The sequence below is a fragment of the Episyrphus balteatus genome, chromosome 2 (assembly GCF_945859705.1).
Source record: "Episyrphus balteatus chromosome 2, idEpiBalt1.1, whole genome shotgun sequence".
Taxonomy (NCBI): domain Eukaryota; kingdom Metazoa; phylum Arthropoda; class Insecta; order Diptera; family Syrphidae; genus Episyrphus; species Episyrphus balteatus.
Genome location: NC_079135.1, coordinates 94,617,843 through 94,640,622, shown reverse-complemented (window position 1 = coordinate 94,640,622; position 22,780 = coordinate 94,617,843). Strand labels below are relative to the sequence as shown.

The 22,780-nt window shown below is 29.6% G+C and overlaps 1 protein-coding gene across 22 annotated transcripts in view; it reads right to left on the bottom strand.

The window, feature by feature from the left end:
• Positions 1-22,780, bottom strand: part of LOC129912729 (inositol hexakisphosphate and diphosphoinositol-pentakisphosphate kinase) — a 57,460-nt gene that overhangs the window by 7,107 nt on the left and 27,573 nt on the right. For 7 of the 22 annotated variants that reach the window (XM_055991102.1, XM_055991112.1, XM_055991111.1 and 4 more), the window contains 10 exons: positions 22,008-22,289; positions 21,755-21,943; positions 21,588-21,691; positions 21,342-21,507; positions 21,081-21,278; positions 20,095-21,028; positions 19,909-20,031; positions 19,577-19,844; positions 9,803-11,266; positions 3,346-3,693 (listed from right to left, as the gene is read on the bottom strand). In XM_055991102.1, the coding sequence (XP_055847077.1) occupies positions 3,346-3,693; positions 9,803-11,266; positions 19,577-19,844; positions 19,909-20,031; positions 20,095-21,028; positions 21,081-21,278; positions 21,342-21,507; positions 21,588-21,691; positions 21,755-21,943; positions 22,008-22,289 (4,076 nt within the window). The remainder of the gene's footprint in view (positions 1-3,345; positions 3,694-9,802; positions 11,267-19,576; positions 19,845-19,908; positions 20,032-20,094; positions 21,029-21,080; positions 21,279-21,341; positions 21,508-21,587; positions 21,692-21,754; positions 21,944-22,007; positions 22,290-22,780) is intronic. The other 15 variants (XM_055991104.1, XM_055991109.1, XM_055991110.1 and 12 more) reach the window with 10 other exon arrangements.

The window sequence follows — 22,780 nt, the reverse complement described above, 5'->3', positions numbered from 1 at the left end:
ACATTACGTTGATGTCGCAGCAATCATTCAAAATACCACATACATGTATGCAGAAGTTTAGATGACAAGTTAGTGTTGATTTTTTGGGTTCAAGACCCTTAATTTTTAAAAAATTATTTTTCGTATTATGCTGCTAAGTTTTAAGTTTGAAGTAAATTCTCTCGCAAAATTTTTAAGATCCACACTTTTCATTAAAATTGTCTGCGAAACAAAACTTCACTAAGGTAACTCTCTAAAAAAGAAAATACTACTTATTGCATTACCATTAATTAGGAAAACCAATATCTAATCAATTCAAATTTAATCTATTTTGTTTTAATTATCATTATTATACAATTAGAATCCATTACTCAAAAATAATCATCTTCAACCTACGTAAACAACGTTTTCTACTCCAACTACGTCAAACGCCTAAGCAAACATTTTACCTATAGCAGTAAATTTTATTTACTATCAGCGCAAACACTATTACATCCGATGATATGCGACAATCCGCCATCATATCCATGAGCCAGCCAGCCCACCTTTATTAATTACCGTTTGTCACACAAAAAATATTCTACAAGTATTCAGCAAATACTCGTTGTATACACCGAGACCGACCACTCCTTCAACTACTCTCTCATAACTTTCTATTCATATTTCAAACTCATTCAGGATAATAATAATTGTTATTTGCTTTTCTTCCATCATCAAAAATGTGTGCATAGAGAGACACATACAACACAAGGGCAAAGTAACTACAAATCAGCCCATCCCCTTTCTCCGACAAACCATCCTGGTATGAGTTGTCCGTATACGTAGGTTGGGTTGTCTGTTGTATATAAAAAACGTAAATCACCATTAAGACCCTCTAAAGGAAGAGGAACCATCATCAGGTGTTCCATTTGCGAACTTTCATTCTAAATACTCATCATCATTTAGGTTGTCATCGTGTATCCTGTTTACTTTTCCTGTCAGTCATTTTCTCAAGCCCCCTTTACATTCATTTTGAAAATGTGCATCATAAAGATGATAGAACAAAAAAAAAATAATAACGACAAGGACAGAAAGATGGGAGGTATAGTGGGTGAATGACAGTATACAAACACTACATAAAATTTAAAAGAAGACATAAGGATAAGCATTTTCAACTGAAAGGACTTAAATCCTTGTTGTGTTGTTGTTGCTTTGGTGCATCATATAAGAAGAATAGTGTACCGCCCAAGATGAGTAGAATATTATGAGTCGAAAGTAAAAAAAGATTAAATGCAACAAAATCTTGTTTGAAAATTTGACAGGATAAAGAGTAAGAAAAGTGAAGATTCAAAGATAGAATTAAAAGTCTTGAAGTACGAAAATATACTCTGCATCATTTGATTAGACACTAAACTAAAACTTTCGAGTTGGGAAAAAAAATCTCATGAAACTTGGCAAAAAGTTAGTTTTTGTGATAAGAACCAAGGATCAAAAAAAAATTTATAAGAAAAAACTGTGCGGAAGGGTGTTTTTTTGAATGAAAACAAAAATGATGGGCCACCTTAATGAAATTAGTTAAAAACGTTGAATTTGGGATAAAAATCAAGAATAAAGAGTTTTTATAAAAAAAAAATAGGTGAAAGGGTGTTTTTATCGAAGAGACAGTAAAATCTGTAATAAGTCCAAAAAAGAAAATGATTCGTTTAAAACGTCTAAGAACTTAAGTTATAAACATTCGATTTATCATCGAAACCAAAAACAAAATAAATCATTGGCTTTTTGGGACCAATTACAGATTTTACTGTTTCTTCGAAAAAAACACCCTATGTAAATTTTTTTTATTAAAACTTTTTATTCTTGCTTTTTATCCCAAATTCAAAGTTTTACCAAATTTTATTAGGGTGAATTTTTTTTTTTACTCAAAAAAAAACACCCTTTTAACCATGATATTCTTATAGACACTTAAGATTCTTGTTTCTAATTTAAAAAGTAACATAAATGCTGAATTTTAATAGGGTACCACTTTTTCCAATATACCCATATTTTCAATACAATTCAATATAAGTTCAAGTGACCTCAACTCCAAAAATTTATAAAGCGTTTCGCCCAGGTACGACAGTGGGCTCATCAGTTAGATCTGTCGTACCCTTACTAAGACGCCTTATTTTGGTCGATGTTTACCGACACTATATAAAACTCACAGCATGAATATACTGTGAATTATAATATTCTAAGGGAATTTGTTTAAATTCAGACACTTAGAAAATGTATGCCCGTGGTTATTTTTTCTTCGTTACCTATATTTTCTCTACATCTAAAAAAAAACACCCTTTCGCATGAAAAAAATGTATAGACTTAATTTATGCGTAATTCCCATAGGAAAGACAACATTTTTTAAAAATTTCGTAAGGGTAACTCTTATCGGACTTATCAAGTATTTTCTTTATTTCCCAAAAAAAAAAACACCCTTTCACATAAAATATTTCTATAAACTGCTTAGATTCTTGGTTTCTGTTATAAATGAAACATATGTACCAATTTTCGTTGATGTAACATTTTTGTCCCAGTTTTTGTGGTACTAATTCTGAATTTCATCATTTCTTAAAAAAAAAAAAGATAATTTTGTAGACTTTTTAGATTCTTAACTCTTATAAAAAAATTAAATAAAATAATAAATAATAAAACGTATGTCTGCTGTTACGATACCTTTCTCACACATAACTCAACGCATAAAAAAAAACACCCTTTCACCAAAAATATTTTTAGAAATTTTTTGAACCCTTCCGCCCAATTTTTTCTTATAGATTTTTTTTTATCCTTGGTTCTTATCCCAAAAGCAAACTTTTTGCCAAGTTTCATGAGTGTAACAAATTTTTTTTTAAATGCCTATTTTACCTGTTTTATACTACTTTTCTAAAATAAACAACAATTCTTTCAAAAAAAAAGGATATCCTGAAAAAAAAGGACTAAAAAAAAACTAATATCTCATCAAGTGATGCGGAGTGTATAATTTTTGAAAGAGAATTTACGACGAAAGAACTTAAATTGAAAAACTATTTTTTTCTGGATTGCAAACAAAAACATGCTGTTTTTTTTTCTGAATAAAACTTAAGCAACAGGAGTGTTGTTTTTATTATAAATTTTAACAAATTTTACAAAGAAAAGAAATTAATAAAATTTCTTATAAAAAAAAAACATGAGGCAAATTAAATTCTATTTTTTTATATAATTTTTTGTTGCAGCAGTAAAAAAAATTGTCAGAACAAAAATTAAACACAAAACATTCTTTTACAAAAAAAAAACCTTTTACAAATATTAAAATTGAAAAGCTATTTAAGATTTAAAAAAATAAACACTACAAAACAATATTATCCTCATCTAACTTACTGCTACTGTCACAAGGTGAAGGATCATTTAAAGGACACCCTGTTGTTTTATTTGTTGCTGTTGTTGTTGTTGTTAAATCATTTCCACCCAATGGCTCGTTGCATAGATTTGTTGGAGTTGTAACTGATTTTTCTGCATCGATTGGAAGATGAATAGACGATGAAGTCGCTTGAGATGGAGTCGGTATTGGTGTAGATGGATTTTTCGGTGGTGACGATGCAGGGGTCTTGAATAATGGTGCAACAGTCATCTTCTCCAAAAAGACATCCAATTGCTTGAGAGAAAGTGCATTGTGCAGTGTTTCCAATGGACGAATCGGTGGAACACCACCAAAGCCTTCAAGAACTGCTGATTAGATTGTTTTAAGTATATTTTTCACTTAAGAGTAGATCTTAACAACAAAAAAAACTTCTACGCAAAAAAAAATCGAAGAGTAAAATGTTTTTGCGATGTAGAAAGAGAAATAGTATGCAAGTTTTTTTATTCTTTGGATTTTGAAATATTAGTTTTTGTATAAATTTTGGTTATCCTACAAAAAATTATTCTATCACTTTTCGAATGTATTTATTTTTTGAGGTGTTTTTAACTTCTAAACTAATAAAATCATCATTTGACATTTATGTAGGTACTAATATGGCGCCCTCTAGAGGTTAGAAGTAATTAACTTAAATTTTTTTTTTTGAAATCCTGACAAACAATTTTGGTTCTATAAAGCTTTACAGATGCAATTGTTGCTTCTGTAAAGCATTATAGAAGAAGATAAAAAGAAGTTTTTTTATTTTTCAATTTTCTCAAAAACTAGAAGGTATTTAAACATATGGACTTCAGTATTTGATAAGGAATCAATTGTGACACTTTATTTTATCAGCCATTTTTTGTATTGTAATCCACAATCTTCACAAAAATAGTATTTAATGTGTTTTTTAAACTTTTTTTTTACAATTTTTTACTTTTAAATCGATTATTTCAAAAACAATTGATTGAAATAACTTAACTTCAAAATTAGAATAAAGTGTACAGTTCTAGGTTTTGAAAAAGGTATCATTTATAACTGTAAGTGTTGCCATTGTTTTTTAATATTTTTTTTTATTATTTAAAGTCATTTTTTAGACAATTGCCATTCCCGCCTAAAAGGAGGCAGATAGACCATATCTCCCATAGTAAAAAATGATCGTATTTAACTCTTCTACAAAATAACGTTATCAAATCTCGGCGCCCAAGATATAGTACCTTCCCCCATTTCTCCTTCACTCGTTTTGGTACGATCTTTTTTAAAAATCATTTTTCTTTTATCAATTTAAGAAAAATTGAGCAATATAAAAGCACGGTTTTATAGTAAATTTGATGAGGAATACGATAAAAAAAATTTTAACCGTTATAAAAAACAGTAAAACATAGTTTTAAGGCTTTTTTTCCCAGCATTTATCACTAATTTCGACTTCTAACGCCTGGGAATCAGTCAAAAATATTTTTTTTTTTAAAGAAAAGTTGAGGGAAGTAGATCTATTTATACTCAATACTTTTTACTCAAACAGCTTTTCGACTAAAAAATTATTTAAGCTTTAAAAAAAATTAAAACCTAAAAGAGCTTTTTTTTTTTAATAAAGAGGTGCGCGCAACCCCTAAACATCATCGAAAAATTCTGAAAAAAATAGGATAGCATTATTTTGTGTAAAGAAGACAAGTTATCGGTAGAGAAAATCAAAATAATGAAAAAGTGATTTTTTTGGTCCACCCTAATGTAGGTACATAACCCTTCTTTTAATTGGGCGAAAATACTTTTTGATGCCTAATTAGGGCAGTAAATTTTGTAAAAAATATGGAAATTTGTATCAATATATTTTCATATATTTAAGTTAACATAGAATGGTTATAATTTAATATTTTATAAAATAACAATTGCACTGATATTTTGAATGATATTTCTATATTTATGACAGTTTAAAAACAAAGTGATCAAAATCAAAACCAAACAACTGCGTTACTTTACTGCAAATTTCATTTTTATTTATAAAATCATATAATTAAGCTCTCTGATATTCCTATTTGAAACTATATAGGAACAACGTAAGTCTCCCATGAAGTTAAATCACAGAAAAATTAATTTCAATTAATAGTTTATTTCATTGTGTTACCAAAAATCAGCTTTAAAACTTTAAATACCACTGCGTTACCAAAAGATAAACCACAATGTTACCGTGATTTGCAAACAATTCAATTCAAATTTGAGTATCAAACTTGTAAATGTAAATAATGTTAATTTTATAACTCAATATAGTTTTTCTACTAATTTGTACTTTTTCTTTAAGAAAAATTAAATTCAACTATTTAGACACTAAATAATATTTTGGCCCAATTACACCACTGTAGTCAAGTAAAAGAACATACTTTTGTTAAATTAAAGGTAAATATCATCCCTGTGGTACAAACACTTAAAGATAATAATGCATTTCGCCTTACTTATTTTCAGTCGTTTTCCAGGTTCAAGCTCAAATATTTCGAAGCAATTCGCTTTAGAGAAATGAGCCTTAACAAAAAAAAAAGGTCAAAAGTGCGGTTTACTACTTTGACACTTTTTGAACTTTGTTTCAACAATGTTTGAATTTTTTTCATTGAATATGAACAGTTTTTCATCAATTCCGCTAAATTTTTAGCTTATAAACAGTTTCGCTAAAGAAGATTCTATAAACGCTTATTCTGACCACCATTTTGGGACCACCATTTTGAGTAAAAAAAAGTTGGTAGCTTTTTCGTATATCTTATATTTATATACTTTAGTGTTCTAAATTTCATGACTTTTCATCAAAAAATCGCCGTGAAAATGATTTTTAAAGCCAAAAAGCACCAAAGGCACCACTGTGCGGCAAAGAGAATAATAAATAGCCAAAGCGTTCTTGATCGAAATATTTTTATATCTTCAGCGACTTCATGGCTTTCACTTATTGTGTCAACTTTATTTTTAATTCCTATTTGGTAAAAATAATAATTTTACAAATAGTTCCTAAAAAAGAAAAAAATATCGTAAACATATGATTTTTGCCATTTTTGACAAATTTTGAAACACATGCGCCACCGATGTCCTTAACCAATTTGAGCCAATTTTGTTTGTACTTAATATTTAGCTCATATGAACGTTTTCTAAAGCTATTATGTTCAAAAAAAATGTTTTTAATTTTTTTTCATACTTCAGAGCCGATGCGCGACCGGAAGATATGAACTGATTTTGATTATTTTTTAAACCCTTGTTAGTCATCACCATTCGCAACTTTTCCGCGCTATTGCGATTTGAAATTCGAAAAAAAGTGTTTTTCGGCCTACTCTAATATATCGCTGGCTGAGAATTATAAGGGTGCATTTCATACAAAATACAAAAAATGAGTTTTATAAACCAAAATTTTCGTAATTTCAACGGCTTTCAGATAAAATTTAAATAAAAATTAGAAAAAAATTAATTGGGACGATACAGGTTAAAAAGACATACAACTTTCATGATTTCACATAAATGTATTAATATAATAAGGTTCTATGTTATTCAAATTGCAACATAGAACCCTTTCACTGATTTTTTTTTTTTTTTTTTTAACAAAAAAAATACATTGATTTAAGTTTCATAGAACTTTTTTGCGCAAATTTTTTAAAATGAAATCTTATGGAAATGATCTTCTTTTTTTACTAAAGTAAAATTAAAAGATCTTTTGATGTTTTTGCTGGTATTGAACAACAGGGGTGGAATCGGCTAACTTGATAGTCGATAGTTGACAGTCAAAAACGACGATTTTGCTCCATAATTCGTCATTTTTGACTATCAACTATCGACTATCAAGTTAGCGGATTTCACTCCAGTGCCCATGTTCTGTAACTTTTATCACTGGCGATAAAATATTTGAATGGCTTTAAAATCCATTAAATCTCATCAAAATAAAAGAAATTTTGTTCCAGATCATAATTTCTTAATTCATACATTCTGAATTTGAAAGAAATTTTGCTTTATTTATGGAAGAAAACGGATTTTAGAGACATTGAAAAACCAAAAGTTAAAGAACCACTTAGATTCCTTAACTTAAAACAAAAGAAGTCAAAACTCAAAAAGTACCAAAAATTTACCTTCGGACAAACCTAAACTGCAAACGAGATTCAGCTTTCACCTGATCACCCAAAAAAACAAAAATATCAAACAAAAAATTAATTAATTTTTAGTTGTATTTAGTTGAAAAATTGAGTATTTTTTTTGAAAGGTCAAGATTTTACTCTACTAACCGAAGTGAACTCTTCGTTATTCATCTTTACAACTATATTAGTTTATTTCTATTAATAGTTTCATCGAAAAAAACTTTTTTTTTTTTAACTTGAAGCAAATTTACGTTATACGTGGAGACAAATAAGGCACTTAGAATCAAGGTGATACTCCTCTAAAATTCAATCCTCTTTAATTAATAAGATTTCTAATAAAAAATAAGTAAAATTTGTTTAAACTTTGTTAAAATCAAAGTGAACTTCATTTTAACAAGAATTTTCTTCTTAAGAAAATTTAAGTGTAGATACCTGCTATAAGATTGAAATGATTTTGCATTAATTTTATGTGCATTCTAATTAAAATTAAAAGATTAAACAAACTTTCAATTTTTTATTGGCATACATTTTGCACCGTAGAAGATGATTGTTTTAAGACGACTGTCTTTTTGGCAAAAAAGCATGCAAAAATCCGATTGATTTAATACAAATTCTAATTGTTTTAAGCATGTCTTTTTTCTGTATACCTTAATTCAACAAAAGCAGGAATTGGGATTTGTGGTATTTTTTTCTGTTATTTAAAATAGAATTTGACTGTTTTGTGCAAAACTTGAATAAAATTAAATTAAATCAAAGCCTATTTCACGATGAAGTCATTTTTTTTTATATAAAATCCATTTATTACAATCATGTAAGCTCTTTATTACTATAAGGTTCTATGTTGAACATAGAACCTTTTTCAAATTTTTTTACAAACATTTTCATAAAAAGGTTCTATGTCATCTTTTTAAAATGCTCATAGAATCCTTTCTTGTGGTGAAATTAATGTTTTTTTCATGGTTTTATGATTTTTTTAGGGTCCTTTATAAGATTGCATCAATACTTTACTGCTATGTAACTATTTTATCCAAAAACCAGCCTTAAAAAACTTTGAGATCGATTTTCTCAAAACTAAGGTGAGTTGACATACAACCCTATAATTCTCAGCCAGCGATATGTGCCCATGATTATGAAAGTGGACTAAGTCACTTTTTGCATTGTTTAAAGAAAAACTTACATAATAATTTTCTTATAACGATTTAATAATATTTCTTTTATGAAATCATTAGAGGAGCATAAAAGAAGTTTGTTAACTGCAATTTCGCTTTCAAATAAACTTTATCCCTTAAATAAAAATTATTTTTAGGCTAGATTTGATGCCATTTTTAGGAGTGACTTAGTCCACTTTCATAATAAATTAAGGGCACATAATTACATACAACCGAATAAAATACGCAACTTGACGCGATGACTAGACGCGATAAATACGACAGGGGAAAGAGTGCGAAAAGGGTGACAGGAGCGATTAGGGCGACTTTACTTCGCATACTTCTTAAAATTTTGCTCTTTTACAAGAGTTGAAAATTGTCTGTAAGATACAATTGAGATCATAAATTCCGTAATTGCCAAAAATTCGATTTTATAAATTTTTTATTAAAAATTTCTTGATTTTCAAATTTTGCAAATCTAGAATACTGTTTCCCGAAATTCCGAAATGATAAACGAAAAAGTGATTATTTTTTTTTTCTCTATCAAAAACATTTTTATTTTTATTTAAAAATGTTTTAATAAAGAATTTTTAGGTCCAGAAAAATTGTTCAAACTTTGATTTCTAACACATTTACAAATTTGTGGATTTGAAGAATTTTTAAATGAAGAATTCTAAATTTACAGAATTTTAGAATAAGGAATAGTTGAATGCAAAAGCATTAACTCACAGAATTTTTCGATCCATCTTATTCTAATTAACAACATTCTGGTGCAGTTTGTTCTTTTGAATGTGTTCTTAAATAAAGATTGAGTTATTCACATTAGAATATGCTAACTTCTGGTGTGGATAACTCAATCTTGATTGAAATAAATAAAAAAACAAAGCTCTCAAAAGTTTAAAACAAGAAAATTTCCTTCAGTAATTTGTTGCAACATGTCGAAATATGAAACCAAATATTTATTTGTTATGGTGACCCTGTAGGAATCAATTATTTTTCTATCCCATTTACATTTTATCATATTACTACCGATGAATCAAAGTAGCTTATACTTTTACACAGAATAAAAAAAATTGCATACTCTTTCTTTTGAACTCCTCTTTTCGTAATAAAATTTAAAAACTAACTTAAATCTTAAATCTATGTCTAAATTCATTCCTTAAAACTAAAAAATACTTTAAAATAGTTCAAATATTTACCTGATGGCGTCGCTGTACTCGGTATCATATCACGCAAATTAGGCGCCGATGAACTTCCGCTAATTACCGCTGTGCTAAATAAACTGTTTGTGCTGGTGGCCATCTTTTTGCCAAAGCCTCCAAATCCCAGCATTTTCATGTATGTCATCTGGCCGGCAATACTGTGCCTTTGGCGTCGAGACGATGCCGACGATGAGCTTGAAGTCGATGTCGCATTGTCTGTGGTAGTAGTGAGTTTTATGTTTGTATGATGTGGTTTAGTTTTATTATTAGCCAATAACAATTGTTGTTGATGTTTGTGGTGGTTGTGGTGAATTGTGGTAAGTTTGTCATAATTTGTTGTTGTTGTCATGGTAAGTAATTTGGCAGTTGGTGTATTTGTCAATTTTGTTATAATGTCATTTTTATTGATCGTTTTTGTAGTAGTGGGTGTGGTGGGTATGGAAATGGTGGAGGTGGTGGCATTAATGGATTCATGGTGAGTATTTTTATTATCGTTTTTGGTTAATAAATTTGAAGCAAACACATTATATGACATATTACACATGGACACAGATGACGATAATGGCGGATTACATAAACAACAACAAATATTAGTATTGTTAGCTGTATTAATGCAATCACATGATGACAGTTCTGGCGTCGTCGTGGTGAGATTATTGAAATCACTCAAGCTAACAATTGCAGGGGTTAAGTCAGATGAATTGGGGTCGGGTTCTAGCAGCAGAGGCACCAAAACAGATTTACCATTCAACAATGGGCAGTCGTCATGTGACAAATGTCTAGTTAGCTTTTTACTACCACCACCACTTAGAGGTGGTTTTGTTAAAGGGTTAGAGGGCGCTGCATCTGCTTCAAACTTTTTTAAAGGCGAAATCGAATCAAAGTTTTTTGCATGCACTATTGGGATATCAGGTGTTAGTAATTCATCAGCGATCTGACACTCAATGTCATGGGTCAGGATAGCTGCAGGTGCAGAACAAGAAAGCTGAACAAATTCAGCGGGATCAGAAGGGGGTGATGACAAAGCACAATGGAAAGTTCCCAATGAATGCATCGAAGCAACATTACTTCTGGAACGAAAGCTGCCATTTTCAGTAAGATTATTGATGTTATCAGCGCAAGAAAGTGAGGTTAGGCAGGTATAGGATAGGGGACGTTCATTAGTGGCCAGTGGGGATATTTTAGGTGAATGTCGTTTGCGGTGGAAATGAAGACCTGACGTCTCATCAACATCGTCAATGGCCAAGGGATGCTTCGGTGGCGACATGAGTGTGTCTGGAGTGCAAGGGTTCTGAGAGAAATCTATGTCGGATAAAGGTAATTCGTTGGTAGATGAATCGATTTTAAAGAATGCTACGGAATCGGAAACTCGTATTTGTATTGGGGTTTTGTTACTATGACGAACGTTAATTATTTCATTAAATTTTGAAATTTCAACTTTTTCTGGAGAGTTTTTTTCTTCTGGTTAATATAACAAATAATAATAAATAGACAATAACACAACAAGTTGGAAGCGGAAGGAAAAACAACAGTTAAAAAAAGTTTTGTTAGAAACGAAGTAGGTATAGAAAAAAATATAATACAAAAGGATATTTTTTTTTATTTTATTTTGATTTGATAGAGAGAAATTAAAATAGCGGTTAAGCATGTTGTATCCAATATGATCGACGTCAAATGAAATTTATGTTTTTTTTTTCAAGAAGTTGAAATAAAAGAAAATAGTTTTGTTTTAATTAAAATTTATTATTTCTTTGATTTTTTTTTTGTTTTTGTTTTGTTTTGTTAGAAATGCACGAAATTTTAGTGGAAAACAACAGAAAATAAGCAAAAATTTGAGTGATAATAAAAACGAAATTGGTGATGTTAGGAGGCACACATTCACAGTATATCATGCTTAATGCTTTCATTTCTAATGCAAGAAGTTTTTTGTATTGAATGCATTTATCAAAAATATGTTGTTTGCGAACTTTGTATACGAATTATTACACTTATTCAGGGAGTTTAACACCGTTACCACATATTTAGAGACGGAAGGCGTTTTTTATTTCTCAATTTTAGGATTTTGAACGAGTAGGTATACCAAAAAATATTGGTAGTAAATAAACAACAACTATTATTGAAGAAGTTTGTTTGGAATCAGAATAAAGTATGTTCAAACCACAAAAACTACTTTGTGTATCAACTTAGTACAGGTAAAATAGTACATAAAATCAAGAAATAAAAAAAAAATTGTTACACTCATGAAACTTGGCAAAAAGTTTGCTTTTGGGATAAGAACCAAGTACAAAAAAAGTCTATCATCATATGACACATGTTTTCAAGGTATTTTTTGATGCTGATTCTAATGACATAAAAATAAAGTTAATACGAGTGCTCTAAAAAAAAAACTGGCTTTTTGGGAACAAATGCATATTTTATTGTCTCATCGAAAAAAAACACCCTTTCACCAAAATTTTTTTTATAAAAACTCTTTATTCTTGCTTTCTATCCCAAAATCAATGTTTTTACCTAATTTCATTAGGGTTACCCATCATTTTTGTTTTCACTCAAAAAACACCCTTTTAACCATGATATTTTTTATAGGCACTTTAATCTAAAACTTTTGTCCCGAAATTCATCAGTGTAGCATGTTTTTCCCATGGGTTTCGGTTATATTTTACCTGATGAAGTAAAAAAAAAAAAAGCACCCTTGTTTTCAATCGGCTATAACTTTTTTTAGAGCAATCGTATTGACTTTATTTTTATGTCATTAGAATCAGCATCAAAAAATACCTTGAAAACATGTGTTATATGATGATATTCGACAAACAATTTTTTTCAGTATATTTTTGACCTTCACTCCCTCTTGTCCGCGAAAAAAACACCCTTCCACCCAACTTTTTTTATAGACTTTTTTTGTATACTTGGTTCTTATCCCAAAAGCAAACTTTTTGCCAATTTTCATGAGTGTAACAATTTTTTTTTCTTTTAAATGCCTATTTTACCTGTACTATCATTTTAAAAGATCTAGATTTAAGAGAGTTATCTGTATTGGATTCTATCAATAAAAAAAGAAAACTTAATCAGCTTAAAATATTGAGCCGATGAAATTTCTGTTAACATGGGTGTGAATCTACAATCGAATATTAAAAGCTGCAAAGCAGTTTAGTGGATAAGAAGAAGAAGAAGAAGCAATTTTAAATTTATAAGAGAGCTTGATGCCAACCATTCTTCAAATGCTTTTGAAATATCAGACCAATAATCTTACTTTCTCCAAAACGATGTTAAGATGTTTCACAGTTCGGATAAAAAAAAAAACAAGCTGTCCAAAACTTTCATTGTTAAAACTTATAATTGTACAATTATGCCTGACCTTATCTTTGAAATGTGACGACAAAAACTCATTGAAAGGAACTTCAAATGAATTATTGTTGCAAAAGAGAAAATCAATGCATTAAAATGAAATTTCTTGTTCCCTCGAAGTTTTTTCGGAAAAATTAATCCAGAAAATTGTAGTTTTTGTCATTTAATTAATTACGACCGAAAGTGCTTCTATTGGAGGTAAAAATTAGGATCAAAAAGTGTAGAAGGCAATATCATTTTATTTGTATAAATGCACTAGATCTGATACAATGAGGTAGTCGCAGTACTATGAAAGATAACACCGCTCAACACACAAAAATTTTCCAGACCTTTGTTTATCATTTCTTACTTAATGGAGGGTGCGAAAACTACATTAGTTTTTTTCTAGCAGCTCTAGTTTTTTAATTATTCATAAAAATTTTTTGTTTTGTAAAATTTTTTTTATTTAATTTTTTTTTTTGTATTGTTATTTTACTAACTGAACCGAAATACATTACATTCGAAATGAATTTTTATAAAGAAACTTTGAAAACGCATAATTAAGAAAAACTAAAAAAATTTTATGCAACGTGAAAAATAAAAATATCTAAAAATTTAGAGCTCCTATAAAAAAAGGTTTAAAAAAAATGTCTGGAACATTTTAACAAACAGTTAATAAGCATAACTTTAAAATTAGTACAAAATTTCCCCCAAAATGTGAAAAACTAAAATATTTTTAAAAAAACAGAGCTCTTAGAAAGAAACGAATGTAATTTTTAGGCATACTGACCCCAAATGCATTAAGTTTAATATGCCTAGATTTTTCTGGAAAATTTTAATAAAACGCTCAAAATAAGAAAAACTCAAAACTTAGAGCTGCTAGAAAACGAATATGATTTGCAGCTTACTGAACCCAAATCCATACGATTTGATATAAATCTTTCTGGAAATATTTAAAAAGTTGAAAATTGTTGGCCAGTGTAATATAATAAGCTGTTTAAATACCTACATACAAGTTGATTTGACTTATTATCTCAACCACAAAGTAAACTGCAGTTATAAGTATTTTGGATATAAGACATAAGTGGAGTAACAGTTCTGATTTTGACGATTTTTTTTTTTCAAACGTAGGTAATTAAAAAGACTTTAAAGTCTATAGATTAAAAATTGCCAATGTTGCCGTACTGTTTTTTAAAATTAAAACAAATTTTTTTTTGGAACAAAACCATTTTTTAAGCTTAAATTTCATAAAACAAATGATAGCAAATGATTCTCTAGGTAATTTAAGGAAAAAAAATATGAGGGAGTAAGGGACAATCTTCCATCGTTTAAGAGATATAAATGCAATTTTCTCACAATCTGACTTCAAACACAAAAAAAAAAAATATTTTAAGAACAACGGCAACACCTACAATATTTTAAAATACCTTTTTAATAAACCAGAAGCTCATTCTTATCTTTAAAATTTAAATCCACTAAATTTGATTAAGAGTTTTTGAAAAAATGGTCCTCAAACTCAGAATTTAATAAGAATTTGTTATCAAAAAAATTTTAAATGACTTTTTTCCAAACTTTTTCTAATAAAATATGAATTTATTTAAAAAAAATATTTGGCCTTAAATATTATCAATTTAATTCCGAAGCAGAAAAGGTACATTATTTCACACTTTAAAAAAAATTAAAAATTACTTCAATTTCAATGGGTTCTTTTGATAAAAACTGAATTTTTGCATTGAAATAATTGATTTTCTCAAAGATTTTGGCAAATAAGAACTTTAAACTTTTGTTATTTAACTTTCAACAATAAGGGCTATTGAATAAATAAAAAATAACTTTATATTTAAATGTTGAACTTTAAAAAAAAAAAATAAGTTACATTTTTCTTTCTATTTCTATTAAAAAAAGTTCTTCGAAAATGAAATACTTTTTAATTTTTTTCATAAACTGTAATCCATATTGACATTTCCTTTTATAATTTCAAATCATAATAAATGTGGCCTAAAAAATTTGAAAAATAAATGCATTTTATATTACGAAAAAGTTTTATAAACGACATGTTAAAATTTTGTCAATAATTTTTTTTTTTTTTTTTTCAAAATCTGAGTTCAATTACCATTCTTTCAAAAGCCCTTCATTATATTAACTTAATTTTAATTTTACAAATGTGACTAAGCTTCTAGTTTTTTTAAAAATGTATGTTTAAATATTGTAGGTGTTGCCGTTGTGTTAAAAAAATTTTTTTTTGTGTTTTAAGTCAATTAATAACAAAATTGCATCTATCGCTTGAACGATGGAAGATTGTCCCTCACTCCTATATATTTTTTTTTCCTTGAATTTCGTAGAAAATCTTTTGGCATCAATTTATTTATGAAATTTAAGAAAAATTTTTGAAAAAAAAAAAAATTTTGTTCACAAAAATCTTCAATTAAATTTAAAAAATCAAAACGGCAACACCGGCAATTTTTAATCTATAGACTTTAAAGTCTTTTTAATTACCGACGTTTGAAAAAACAAGATCATCAAATTTTAAGCTGTTCGGCCGGGTTCCCTAATATTGCCAATCTTTGAGCTTTAGTTACTTTACTAATAAAATAAATTGAATATTATTTTTTACCAAGATTGGACTTAAAAATGTTTTAAATAAAAATTCTGTAACTTTCAGAATACAATAGAAGTAAATAATTAACAGTCTAGACTCGAATACATCTCAAGGATGAATTTTTTAGTATCATGTGGTTTTAACATTCTCAAAGTCCAAACAAACATATTCAATATGGAAACATTATCACTGCGGCAAATTAGAACTTATACATATATAGATAGATATTTATGATCTTTCTTAATAAAGTTCAAGTCAACGTACTGAAAGAGCACTGAGAATTTTCGTGATACACAATAGGTACTATTAGAACTAAAAGATAATAATATTTCGTGTGATTCTTTTAATCATAATCTGCGACTTTAAATTACAGAGTTAAAGAAAAGCTTTAAAACTTTGAGAAAGAGTAGAAATACTTGAGTTCACTATGAGTTGAAATGGTATGATTGGTATTCGTTTTAAAAAATGTTTTTATAAAATAAACTTTAAACGAAAAATGTTAGATTGTTTTTTATTTTATTTATATGACCTTCACCTTTTTAATTAAATATAAATATTTATGTTTAAAATTGTATCCCTATAAGACTAGAAGCGAATCAGAACGTGAATTTATCATATACAACATGGATATTGAAATTGAAAAAAAAAAAAAAAACTTTGAAAAAGAATACATATTAAGGAAGAAAAAAACTAATCATTTGAGAGAGTAAAAGGTCCTTACACGTGCAGAGAGGAAACAAAAAAACTTAACAATAATTTCAATGACAGTAAAGTTAAGCAAACCAAAATGACGTAATATAGTAGAAAAAATAATAATGTGTATTTTGAAACAAATAGGACCGGAAATGAGACAAAAAATTATGAAAATTTAAAATGAAAATTTGCAAAATCAAAATAAAATTTTTCATTCGCATAAATTCAATTCAAAAAAGATGGAGATAAAAAAAAAGGACTGAGTTTAAATTAAACTATCTGCTTTCAATATTGACGAAATTATATCTCTCTCTCAAAAGGTTTTCAAAAACTAACTCGACGTACAGTGAATGAAAATCTTCTGCAATATTGCCAGCAGTTAGTTTTTTTTTTTTATTTAATATTTTATGTATGAAAAAATTACAGAGACTTGCAAAAAAAGGTGACGACGACAGAGATAAATAGTTTTACTTTCAGCCAAATACACGGAATTCCCGGCCAGATGCGCACATGTATACATACGGATATAAGATTTTTGTTTTAGTTGATTTTTTTTTTTAAATAGATTGATTTGATTTTTTTTTTGTAAAAATATTATGTTAAAATTGAAATTAAATTGAAACTTAATAATATTTCTAAGAAAACTATAGTCTTAACAATAGATTTTTCATGGGAGAGGGGGAAACCGAGTTTGGAGATCTAGTTAATATTTTTGATACTTGGTTATTTTTGTTTTACCTGCACCAATAAATTTTTAAAGCTTTTTTTTTTAATTTTTTTTTATTAAAGTTAATTAGCAGCAAATATAAATTATTGTGGTGTTTAATTGAAAGAAAAAAATGAGTTCACAATTCCGAAAATTTTAAATGAGGATAGTTTCTGTTTTCTTTTTTTCTTAGTTAATCTGAAAACCTATATTAGAGTTTTTTTCGCAGCTAAAAGAAATGCACAGATCGGGTAATGTTTGAAACTGACTGACGGCGGGGGTACTGAAAGCCCAACTGAATAACTCCGTAGAACACAAAGTAAAAAAATACATCACGTAAAGTTCTCAAGACAAAAACGCATTTTAAAGTTATTATATCATAAAAACGTGACGTAATAGATTTCTGGATTCGGATTCTAATTTAGAATATCAAAATCATCCAGAAAGAGAAAAAATGTTTTTTCCTTAAAATGGTCAATTTTTGTATAAAAATAGTGGAATAGAGGAAAAGTGGAAAGTGCTTAGAATATTTCAACTGCCTTTGTAAAACCACGTGGCAATAAAAAAGATCCCCTTTTAAAAAAAAAAGCGGAACCTCTATCAATTGATGGATTTTCCAAAAGATCTAATATAAGTTTGAAATTTCAGTCAGTTTCTTAAATTGATTAGCTAATAAAATTTTGAAAGTGTTTTTTTTTTTTAAATCGCAATTTCTATTAAAAACAATCTACCTACTTTAAATCTTGTTGTCTACCTTAACAAGGTTAAAAACAACAGGGATTTAGTCTAATAGCATTATGGACTCACATCCCATTCAAAAGGACAAAAACGCACATTTTTTTAGAAATATGGGAGACCAGTCTACATTTTATGTTAAGTTGTAAAAAAAAATAATAATTTACAATAATATTGTAAATGTTTTAAAGGATTTGTAGAGTGTACGAAGTTGGTAATATGCAGTTTCTTTGCATTTATAAAATCATTTGGATTGAAAGAAACTTCCCAACCAACCCAAATCCCATAGTGTGCTCAAGGAGGGGGTAAAACAGGGCAGCAAAAGCATATCCACTTCACTGTACGCAAAAAACAAGAATCCACACTTGAATTTCACTTATCTCGTATTTTAAATTCCCGACGGAAACATAGTTCACATTCGAAATTGGAATTATTCACATCACGGAAAGTACATAGTTCACGTTCGAAATTGAGAAACAATTCAAATCTCTTTTTTTTTCACTTTTGGAAGTTAACAAATTAAGTGAAACTTGCAAAAAGTTTTAAAATTCTGGTCGAACAAAAATGTTTCGGGTGAAAAAATGACGGAAATTTATTTTTTTCTTTCTCATGTTATAAAATTTCATGTAATTCAATCCACTGGTTTAGTTTGAATACAAAAATTAAGTTGATTTCGTTAGATTTTATACATTTGAGTTAATTTTTAAAGTTTACTCTCTCTAATTATGCATTATGCTTCCCTCAGCCTCAATATGCGATCTTTAGAAGAGATACTTAATAATGCTTCTGTTTTTGATTAAATACCTAGATTCTAAACCAAATCTATATTTGCATTTTATTAAAGAAACTCTACAAGATTATTGGAGTGCCTGCCAATGCTTAAAAATTGTTTTTTTTCACGCTTTTAACGAATATTCGTTTGAATGAAACGTAAAACTTTGCGCAGTTTCCTATACTTAAATATAATGTGAAAAGATTCTCAATTTTCTCAGTGCACATGCCGCCCCGTGGAATCGTGGCTAACTGAAAGGTTCCATTATAATGATAACTCGAGGTCTTATTCTTCATTTTATAATTGACTAAAAAAAATGTTGCAAGAGTTTAATAGGGTTCAACCACAACATTTAGATGATCTGTCATTGAAAAATTCTTTTTTCCAAAATAACCAATGCAGGGCAACGTTCCCTTGTGCACCACTCATTTAATTGTGAACAACAAAAAAAAAAAAAAAAGAAAACCAAAACCAAAACTCCTCATTGTGTTGTGAACTCATATTTCTTTCAGGCATAAACCACAATAATATTATGCATTTAATTTTAAATTTAAAAATAAAAATAAACAAAACGACACCACAGAAAAATAAAACGAAAAAAATACAAACATCTTTTCATGCAACATTTCAAATATTTAAAAAAAAAAAAAAAAATTAATTTCGAAAAATATAAATTCAATAATTGGTGTTGATAAATCCTTTTGACAAAAAAAAAGTAATACACCCGTCATCAACGACTTAATCCCCAACACACAGTAAATATTAATCTTTTATTCGCGCGTCAAATAAATTTTCTTGTAAGTAATTAGCAAGCGTTAATTTTTTCTTTCTCATTAAAATCACCCAACCGACCCAAACGCAATAAAAAAAATTCGTATTATTACAGGCAAATACAACCAAAATAATACAAAACCAATAAAAAAAAACGTCTACAACAAAAATTACCTTTTGTCTTTTGATGATGGCGTTGTTCAAATGACCTCGAACGTGGTTCACCATCTGGGCTAATCGCCCTATTAACTTCTAACGAACCTGATTGTTTGGCTTGTTGTGAGGCAAGTTCTTCATTCAGTCGTTTAGCCAAATCTTGTGCTTCATGTCCACTAACCGTATGATGTGAACCAATTGGTATTGGCTTAGATTTTAAATGTTTTGAGCGAATTTCAGTTTTTGGCAATGCTGCTAATTCACTTTGTTCTTCTGGTGAATTTTCCTTAAAATTTCCCAAAAAAGAGAAATAAGATTTGGGAATAACAATTTTAAACTATAAAACTCACTTCTGAATGTGGTTTCGAATGCACCGGAGAGGTTTCTTCCAAATTCAAATCATTCTCCTCATCGATTCTGGTTGGATTGGTATCATCGGGACTCTGGGAAATACGAATACCAACAGTCGGAGTCTTTTGAGGATATTAAATAGATACAAGCATGCTTAGGGGGAAAACCGTTATCACTTTACTTACAATATTTTTCGAATGAGCTGAATCATTCCGACTATGTGGCCGAAAACCTGGCCCTGGAGGAAGATTCTTCTGTACACAACAATTAACACCAGGACTGAAATGCAATTCAACATGAAATCTTTCCTCCGAGCAAGGATCCTTTGTTGGATCTTCATATAGCATAATCACAATTTGAGACATGTAATTCAGTTCGGAAACCATGGAAATGTAATCCATGGCACGACGCCATTGTTCATCAGTGAGAACATTCAAAAGTCCACCATATCGCAATACGGTTAGCAGTGAATGTACATGACTCTCACTGGTAAAGTAAAGTCGTGTCCGTACATGCCTTCCAGGACTGGAAACTCCATGACTATAACGAGGATTTAGACGATTTACACTCTCCTCGCCAACTTCTTCGATGTTTCGCTGTAAATCAGCCTTGATTTTCTTCAGCAAAGGTGTGCAAATACCTTGACCAATTGTCAATTTCTCTTGAATCGTCAAACCATATTCCTGGGGTATGACAATATCAGCCAAATACTTGGCATATATATACAATTCCTCTGCCTGATCATACTGGAGGGTATGCTGATTATGTTGAAGGTCATATTTGATGCAATCATAGATATCAGGAATTTTCGAGATATCAAATTGTTTACTCTTCGTTGAGAAGTCTTTTTCGATTTTCTCCCAACGACGACCCATTAGATCCCACGTCTCGCCATGATACAAGATTGCATCTTTTGTCTTTGGATCATCTTTCTTCACACTGATTATTGACATCAGTTCTTGGATTAAAGAATGAACATGTGCACAGCATTTGACTGGATTCTTTACAAAATCCATTGCCTGATTGATGCTGATGCTATTTCCAGGATTGATTGCTTCACGGTCTTCTTTTGTGAAGTCACGGTCGATTTGCATCAGCTCGTGTAGACGGTTTTTGGCCCTAAAAATAAAAGATTCAATACATGGCCATTTTAAAACAGAGTTGACTTTACATATTTTGATATTTGCTAGAATCACAATCGTTGTCTAGAAGTCCATTTGTATTGGCACTTTTAACCATCTGCACCAAAATTGGTGTTAATTCACCTTCAAGAGCAAGAAGACCCTTGGCAAAGGCAGCTGCAGTCATTTGTACTCGTCCTTCGTCGGAAGCATAGATTTTTAAATCATGACGAAATGTCGAGTGTAGCCTGGAATGATAGAAAATTTATTAAACTTATCAGAAAAATAGGAACGATTTAAGAGAAACTCACCTTAATAGACCAAGTCCTTGAGTTCCCGAATAATCGTGTCTACCTTGTCCGCCTGGATACATGCAACGGAATATTCTACCAAGTTCTTCTGCTTGAATTCGTCCAGCAGGCGTTAATTCTCCTCCCCATTTGAGGATTAGGACTAAAGATGGCTCTTTTGGAGCACCTACTCAGACACAATCACAAACATTAGTAAATTTGTAAATACTTAAACAAATAACTTTATCTAAAAAACCGACTACATACTAGATTTTAAGGAATTACCCTCATCGGAGCTGGATCCTCGTGGACGACCTTTTGGTTGATATTTCATTTGAACTTTTCGATTTATACCAGAAAAGTGACCATACCTGAAAAAGAGAAGGAATCATTTAAAAAATGAAGGCATTTTTTTGAATGACTTGAATACTTACATTTCAAGAACACTTTTAAGTTGTTCCAATTTACCCTGTTTTTCTTCAATTTCCGATTCACCGGCTTTTGTTTGTATCTCAGCCAATAAAGATCTGGCTATATCGAGAATTTCTTGTAATTGTTTGGGTCTTTTCAGTTTAACATGACCATGTTTGTAACCGTCGTATTTTTCAAAAATTTCAAAGAACCTTAGAAAAATACAAATTTTGGTTTAGAAGGCAAAATAAGGAAATTTTGATTGATTGCATTTACTTTGGATGTCTAACTTCAACTTTCATTTTTTGTTTCGGAGTACGATCTCCATGTCTTATCACAGCCACAACACATCTAAGTTCCATCATTTTACCAAATGTAGTTGGCACAATTGGTGGGTCGTCTAATTGAAATGGTACAGACCATGGTATGTGTAGAGTTGGTGTCAGCTCGCGTAATATCATATTTCCAAGTATTTTGGCACAATCATCATAATATTTATTGGAATTCTTAACGAAACTGAAACCGTTTACATCACATACGTATGACTTGCCGTTGGCCCTTGAAAAAAAATTAATAAGGAGTATTGTTTAAAATATAGAAAAAAAGATTTTAAGTTTTAATGTTTTATTTAATGTGTTGGTTCATATCCAAGTCTAAAATGTGTACTTTGATTCAGTTAGACTGTTAAGGAAAAAAAATAGAAGAATTGAAGGCTGAAAATCTACACTATTTCGAGTCATGAGTGGAGCTACGTCGGCCTCCTCGCCATTTCGGAAAACTATTACCATATCTCGAAAATGACTTTTTTCCTAAAACCGTCTCTGTGTTTAATTTTTTTTTAAGGTTTCAGAAAGAGCTTCGGACTGTGAGTAATAATTATGCATGAGCTCGTGTAGATTATGAGTAAAAACTCCTTCAGTTCATCGGCCCTATCGGGGTATCCGTCGGAGCGGAAATTTTTCAGATTTCATACGAGTCGCACAGCACGATTCGTACGAAATCAGAGAATTTTCCGTTCCGACGGATACCTCGTTATGGCCGAATGATTG